Raw genomic sequence first — 7,123 nt, 5'->3', positions numbered from 1 at the left:
CAACTGGTGCCAGTAGTCTCACAATGAGTGGAATGGTTGTCACCTGAATTTGACTTTAATCCCGTATGATTATTACTTCATTTTGGTAATACTAAAGATAGAAGGTAATATGACTGGAGTAAATATTTAACTTCCAACAGGACAATTACCTGAAGCATCCAGCTTAAGCGACACAGAAATTGTTTAAAGACTACAAGGTGTATGTTTTGGAGTGGACTAGTCAAAGCCCAGACCTGTTCATAGCGGATCCCCATGAAACCTGACAGAGATGGAACAACTTAGCAGGAAGAATGGAGGGAAACCGTCACATCCAGAGGCATAACCTGATACATTTATCCAAAATTGAAAGTATTGCAAGAATTGTCAATTTTAGCATTTTCTCCACTGTAAAGAAAATCAATAAATAAGTAATTTTTAATGTCAAATGTCAAAGATAAAGCTATAAAATATTGAACAGCACATATATGATTCCACACAGGTGGGTTCACAAAGCTGAGGTTGGTCTGTTGTGTCTGACTGACACTGGTGTTCCTTACAAAATGGCCGACCTCAGTGAACCTCTCTCTGTAGGGACTTTTCAGACACTTCTGGATCTCAAATAACTAGAAATATAGATTTATTTTTTACTCTGGTGACAAGTTAAATGCTATTAAAAACAAAAGCATCAAAAACACTTAAACATTAAATTTTTATTGTTAGATTTAACAGGCACTCAACAGAGCTCATCTTTACAAAGTGACTTCAGATATAAACACAGCGCCACCTGCTGGCGATAAAAACAAAGCAGAGTGAGAGGGGCTGAAACAAACTGCATCATCTTTTAAAAATCTGAATTTTTAAAAAATAAACATCAATGTGGTTCAGTAACCAAAATGTTGCTGCATTAAGGAACAACAAACTCAAACGCTGGAACAGTCGCCATGGTAACGGCAGGTTAGAAGAGCATGGACTGTAGCGACTTGCGGACTGTGGCCATCTCCTGCTGTTGCTGTGGAAACACATGACAATATGTTGTCAGAAACCGAACGGAGAAAGCATCTGATTTGATTTACAACCCTCAACACACACGAAAAGGAAAATAAAACAGTCCACACTAACAACAATTGTTTTTGGTACAGATTGTCTACCAGACGGCCATTTTGCTTTGTGCTGGAAAAGAATATGACCTTAAAACTGAAGTTTGAACCTGATGATATCCCAAACAAGCAGGTAAGTAATCACCACCATGGCTCCAGACATACAAGATGAAAGTTAACAAGTGACCAGCCCAAACCCTGGATATTAATCCAACAGAAACCTGTTGGAGTGACATCAAATATGCCGATTCTGAGGCCAAACCAAGAAATCCTGAGGAACTTAGAAATGCATCCAAGTTGTTCTGGGACCTGGTCACACCTGGTAGGTGCCAGAAGTTGTAATATTTTGCCCAGTATATTTGCGCATATGAAACTGTAGTGTGTTAATCACACCTGATTGGGGACAAAAGTTGCAACATTTGTTACATTTACTTTGAAAAATCTGTTCCCCTCCTCACTTGTGGTGGCGCTGCTCCTAGAACCACTGAAGGAAACGACACAAAAACCTCTGAAAAACACACTGAGCGCAGCTTCCTTCTTCAAGAAATGTAGGATTTCTCCACAAGGCATTTCTCCCCCTAGACGCTTGCGTTTGTTTTGGTTATATTTACCCAGAATGCTCTGTGCTATAGTCTGATTCCTTCTTTTGGAGCGGTTTGTGGTCTGCTTGGCGTTCACATAGGCATTCAAACCACACCAGAGTTCACTTCAACTGAACCGAGATCAAGATTTGTAGACGGACCGGGATTCCTTTTTATAGACCGCATCAGAGTTTGGTTGCGTATTCACACCTCTACAAAACAAACTGGACTTTCTAGAGCAGGGGTGGGCAATCCTGGTCCTCGAGGGCCGGTGTCCTGCAACTCTTAGATGTCTCCCTGATCCAACACACTTGAATCCAACAGCTGAATCACCTCCTAAGAACAGTCAGGTTCTCCAGAGTCCTGCTAATGACCTCATTATTTGACTCAGGTGTGTTGAAGTAGAGACACATCTAAAATTTGCAGGAGACCGGCCCTCGAGGCCTGGAGTTGCCCACCCCTGTTCTAGACAAACAAACTGGAGTTTGATTAAAACAGACTGGGTATGAATGCAGCCTAAATCTCACCGTGTCCATGAGAATCTTCTTCTGCAGGGTGGCCATCTCCTTCCTCAGTTCCTGCTGCGTTCCTTGCAGGAACATCTCGTGGTTTTTCTCCATGTCCTCCATGTTCTGGAGGGAAACAGCAAAAACTTCAGGTTATTGTTTCACTTAAACAAGATGTCACGACTAAAATATAAATATTTTCTCAATAAGTCAGAATATTTTCTTTCTGCAACTGCAGGTTCAGTCCTGTCACACAATGACAATGTGTTAAACTACCGTCCATAAGTCAACAATCTGCTATATATTGAATATCAGTAATTTAAGTGTTGTTGTTTCTGACTGGTTTTGTCTTTTTTTGACTTCTGGAGACCATGTGAAATACTCCAACACCACATTCCCACACTTACCTGCTACTTCCTGAAATATATTGAATGAATTTTGGGTATAACATTTTTTTTAGGCTGAAACAACCAAATTAACAAATTATGATGATTATTGAAGTAATCATCAAGTAATTTAGCACTTTAGTACACAGTTGAATTCATTCATTCAGTTAAAAAAAACTCCTATTAGGCACCTTTTTCTATTCAATTATTGATTGGTTATTCTGAAAAATAATTTTAAAAATTCAGCTGTACACTGCATTGAAGTTAAGTCAAACAGAAAGAACTGAGCTTTTCACATTTTGATGTTATAAGTATATTTTAGCTGCAGACACTACAAAAATATAATGCTGAGTTATTGCATTTTAGGCAACAAAATTGCTTGTTCAAAAAAATTTATTGAATTATTTGTTTGAGTCTTTTAATGCATTTCTAATATTGTACAGAAAAAGGCTAAATATGCCAAATGTTTATATGATTAATTGTCACAATTGCTTAATTACTAAATTACTGTCATAGTCATTTTTGAGCTGACCTCTCTAAAAGGCGGCACAGTTAAAGGGTTTTTAATGTAATAATTCAAGCGAATGTTAAAATCCAGTCACATGTAGCAAGAAAGATGACATCATTGAATTAGGAATCACTCGGTAAGTATAGATTGGCTCACCTTCATGAACTGCTCATACAGCTCTCTGACGGCTTTCAGCTTCTGGTTCTGAACGACTCGGGCCTGCTGCAGGACTTTCAGCTGCTGCCGAAACAAATTCTGTGAACACAAAGGACAAAGAATAACCATCAACATCGTGTTTTTGTTGAATCAGACCATCTTTGGTACTTGCTGTGAATGGTATCTGGGACTTTTTAAAATATCTGTGCAGTCAGTAAACACAAAATGCTCACAGATCAAGAAAACTACCAGAAAACAACCGTCACACCATCCTTCTTGCAATGAAAAAAGTCAATGCAAACACTGGTCACATCGTGTTTTTGCAGTCTGTAGTGCGGCATAATGTAGATGAAGCGGATAAACTGACATTGAGTTTCTCCTCCTGCTCCTCGGTTCGCTGAGCTTCAACCTCCCACATCTGCAGCGCAGAAGAAACCTGCTGATGGTACTGCTGGGTCATCTTCTTCCTTTACAGAAAACACAATATAATAGAGCATATAAAGTTGGGTTGAAACAATTAATTGTGATTAATCAATTATTGAAATAATCATCAACTAATTTAGTGATCAATTAATTGTTAATTGGAGCATAAAGACTCAAAAAGATCATTCTCTGAAAAAAAATATTCAGAGTGGCAAGTACTAGTCACCTGATCCACATCAACTCATCAATACTAACTAGGGCTGAAACAGATTAATCGATTATTGAAATAATCATCAACTAATTTAGTAATTGATTAATCGTTAACTGGAGAATAGAGACTTAAAAGGCAATTTGCAGAAAGAACAACATACTCAGAACAGTAATTAAGCCAGAACTGTACAAAACATGTTCTTTTTGATATCCAATTATTAATCAATTGATCCATAACCTAATCACTAGATCAGCCCTACACTGTATTGATGTTAGGTCAAGCAGAAAGAGCAGATTTTCAGATTTTGATGTTAGAAGTATTTTTTTAGTTGCAGATGCATCCTTTGCTACAAGTGATCAAACATAAACTAAAGGAATGATACGTTGCTGTATTTTAGTTAATAAAATATTGATTTGCTTATTTAAGAAAAAATGTACTAGTTTATTTTTATCTTTTGATGTGTTCTTAATATCTGAAAAAAGCTTAAGTAGCTTAATGACAAATCTGCAGAATGTGCTCATTATTTTTCATCCGATTAATTAACAGAATAATTGATAAGTAAAATAATCGTTAGTTGCACCTGAATACACAAACAGGTCTGGAAAAAAGCACAACAGCTATTCTAACTTTAATATAAATTCATGTTTTCACTGCTTTAACATATTTATAGTTTAGATGTAAAGTAAATTCCTGATTCAGTTCATCTTTTCTTCCTATTTCTTGCAGCCTCTATGAACATTCTCCAGTCTTTCTACAAGTCCCTTTGTGTTTTTATTTGGGTTTTTGCTGTTGTTTCGTAAAACTTCTTGCAGCTGGTTAGTTTCCAATGAATATTTTGTCCTACAATTGCTGATATATGAATTATTTGGGTCAATAATTATTCTAATCTCAAAGTATGAATCCAAAATGGAAAAAAAGACACATCAGAACCTGGAGCTGAATGTTAATAAATCATTGTAAGATCATCTAACAGAAAAAAAAGAGAACATATTTAAAAGACCTATCAGCAGGTCTGGAGAACTACTCGGTGAGAAGCAGTTGGTGCTTCTGCAGTTCTTCTCTGAGTTTTCTTAAAGTTACAGAAAGAAGAACCTCTGTCCATGGTAGTTGGTCCACAGCTGCTCCAGCTTGTGCTGGCTTCCCTTCATGTAGTTTTTTGTCAGACACTCCAGGCGTTTCTTCTTGGCCTGCATCACTTTACTGATATCAGCTACAAGTAAAGAAAAAGACAGAGAAGCATTTTTATTCAGTCACAAAGTGTTTCTATCTAAGCCATAATGCACTAACAAGGCTGCAGCTCCATTCTACAACAGAAGTTAAACTTGATTAAGACAAAAAGAAAGACACATGACAAAGTAACACAAGGGCAAAAAAATGGATTTTACAACACAGTCTCAGTTGTTTGTTCTCTGTGACCCATTTAGGAAAATGAACCTGAGTATTTTTAAGCAAAATACTCGGACGGATACCTGGACAACCCTCCAGTTTAGGGTATCTAATCAATGTAAACAAGAAATGACCAAAAACCCAACTGCTTACCTCCAAATTTCTCCAACATAGACTGGACTTCATTTCTAAACAAGTAAAAAGGAGGGGGGAAAGTCAAATGAACCAGTGAAAACACTCAGCATGTACAATTATTCAGCATAAATGCTGGAAACTCTATTGAACTGAATCTAATTAGGGTTTATTTTTATTTTTCAGACACTAATAATATGAAATATTTGCTGTCTTGAGAATCTATGTAATCATTTATTGATATTGTCACTTCACACTGTTTTTAAAGAAATAAAATGTGATACCAATCATTTTTAAATACCTAAAGTTTATATGCGAAGAGGAAGAATGTAAGAAATATATACCCCACGGCACATGCTGTTCCCTCCTCATCAAAATCAGGTGCAGGCCTTTTCTTTGACAGCTTGTCCACAATTGGCGTTTCATCTTGGAACAAAAAGGGGGTTTAAAACGTGTGAAAACGTATGCTTGAAAGGTTTAATTTTCTCCCATTTTGATCTTACGCACTGGTAAATCTTTAGAGCTGTGAAAAAAGACGCCATCTTCAGAAATCAGCTACCTTACCTTCCCTGATGTCATCCTCTGAGCCGCTGAGCTCCTTTTTATCGTCTCCTGCGGGAAAATCATAAACATTTTTCTCTGTTTTCTCTTCTAGTACCTTTTTCTTCATTTGTTTTCTTGCTGCCATTTTTGAAAACCTCTGACTGCTAAAAAAAAAAAAGACAACGAAATGTTAACGAAAAAATGCTAATGCTAAGCGTCAACAAAAAATAGTCTAACGTCGAGTTAAGAGTTTACTAAGGAGCTGAATTATAAAATTAAATTAGACGGGTCTTTATAATCTCCTCAGATTGATGTTTATGAGCAAACAAAACGAAGTAAACTAACATAAACTTAAGCAACGTATCTAGCTTCAACTCTATCGGTTTTCCCGCCACAAAAGGGCCTTCAGCGGGAGCGCGCACCACGCACTGTACGGGAACCCGGATGGAAATACCAGGTGCTGTACGCATTTCGTCCAGCGGGGGGAGCTGCTACCTTCTCCTGTTTGTTTTTATCGTTATTAAAGATTAGGCATTCTCAACAAAAAAGGAAATTACCTAAATAATAGCAGTCTATTAAAATACAAAACAAACAATGGGGGGAAAATAAACAGAAAATATTACCATGGTAAGAGTGAATTTCAAACCTTAATTGAGTTTTTAAAATATTTGTATAAAGACTGGGCTTTTGTGTCGAAGCAACGTTTATCAAGTGCTTCGTAAAATAAAGTAATTTTACTTTTAAATCTTGATTTTTTTTAAAAATGGCACTTGTGAATGAAAATAGCCAGGAGGATTAAATTGTTACTACAGTCGTTTCATAGAAGACCAACCTTTATCATATTAAAACGTTGAAGTGGAAAATATTTCTAAGATTCAATTTTGAAAATCCTTACAAAAACATCTAACTTGCAATAGAAATGCTGTCTCAAAGCACACTAGAGTTGGTATCTATTTTTATTTTCTTTTGCAAAAAGTTCTAATAAGGTTAAACATACATACATTTGACATTAATTTATTTTACTTTTTAAGGAAGTGGAAAGAAGATATTTGATTCTGATTTTCTTTAAAGAGATATATTACTTTTTAATAAATGGTTTCCTCTCAAGATAGAAAAAAAGAATATTGAAGAGTTTGTCATCTACTTCTTATTAAATTTTCTGTAAAGTCTCAGCTATTTATAATGAAAGACGGTCCTTTTAGAGTAATAGCTAAA

The 7,123-nt window shown here is 36.2% G+C and overlaps 1 protein-coding gene across 1 annotated transcript; it reads right to left on the bottom strand.

The window, feature by feature from the left end:
• Positions 1–669: 669 nt before the first annotated feature.
• Positions 670–6,409, bottom strand: sycp3 (synaptonemal complex protein 3). Its single transcript, XM_028027776.1, has 8 exons — positions 5,930–6,409; positions 5,710–5,791; positions 5,387–5,421; positions 4,940–5,057; positions 3,581–3,680; positions 3,214–3,312; positions 2,185–2,289; positions 670–988 (listed from the first exon to the last, which is right to left on the bottom strand). The coding sequence occupies exons 1-8, from the start codon at positions 6,051–6,053 to the stop codon at positions 935–937; spliced, it is 717 nt and encodes a 238-aa protein (XP_027883577.1). The 5' UTR covers positions 6,054–6,409; the 3' UTR covers positions 670–934.
• Between the last annotated feature and the right edge of the window lie 714 nt (positions 6,410–7,123).

The sequence above is a fragment of the Xiphophorus couchianus genome, chromosome 2 (assembly GCF_001444195.1).
Source record: "Xiphophorus couchianus chromosome 2, X_couchianus-1.0, whole genome shotgun sequence".
Lineage (NCBI taxonomy): Eukaryota > Metazoa > Chordata > Actinopteri > Cyprinodontiformes > Poeciliidae > Xiphophorus > Xiphophorus couchianus.
This window is presented reverse-complemented; position numbering and strand designations above follow the sequence as displayed.

What these genes read in the sequence shown, in the direction of transcription:
- sycp3 (XM_028027776.1), bottom strand. Translation starts at nt 6,053, where the DNA reads ATGGCAGCAAGAAAACAAATGAAGAAAAAGGTACTAGAAGAGAAAACA. An exon ending in AGAGGATGACATCAGGGAAG is followed by an intron (nt 5,792 to 5,929) that starts GTAAGGTAGCTG and finishes TTTTGTTCCAAG; the next exon opens with ATGAAACGCCAATTGTGGAC. An exon ending in GGAACAGCATGTGCCGTGGG is followed by an intron (nt 5,422 to 5,709) that starts GTATATATTTCT and finishes TTACTTGTTTAG; the next exon opens with AAATGAAGTCCAGTCTATGT.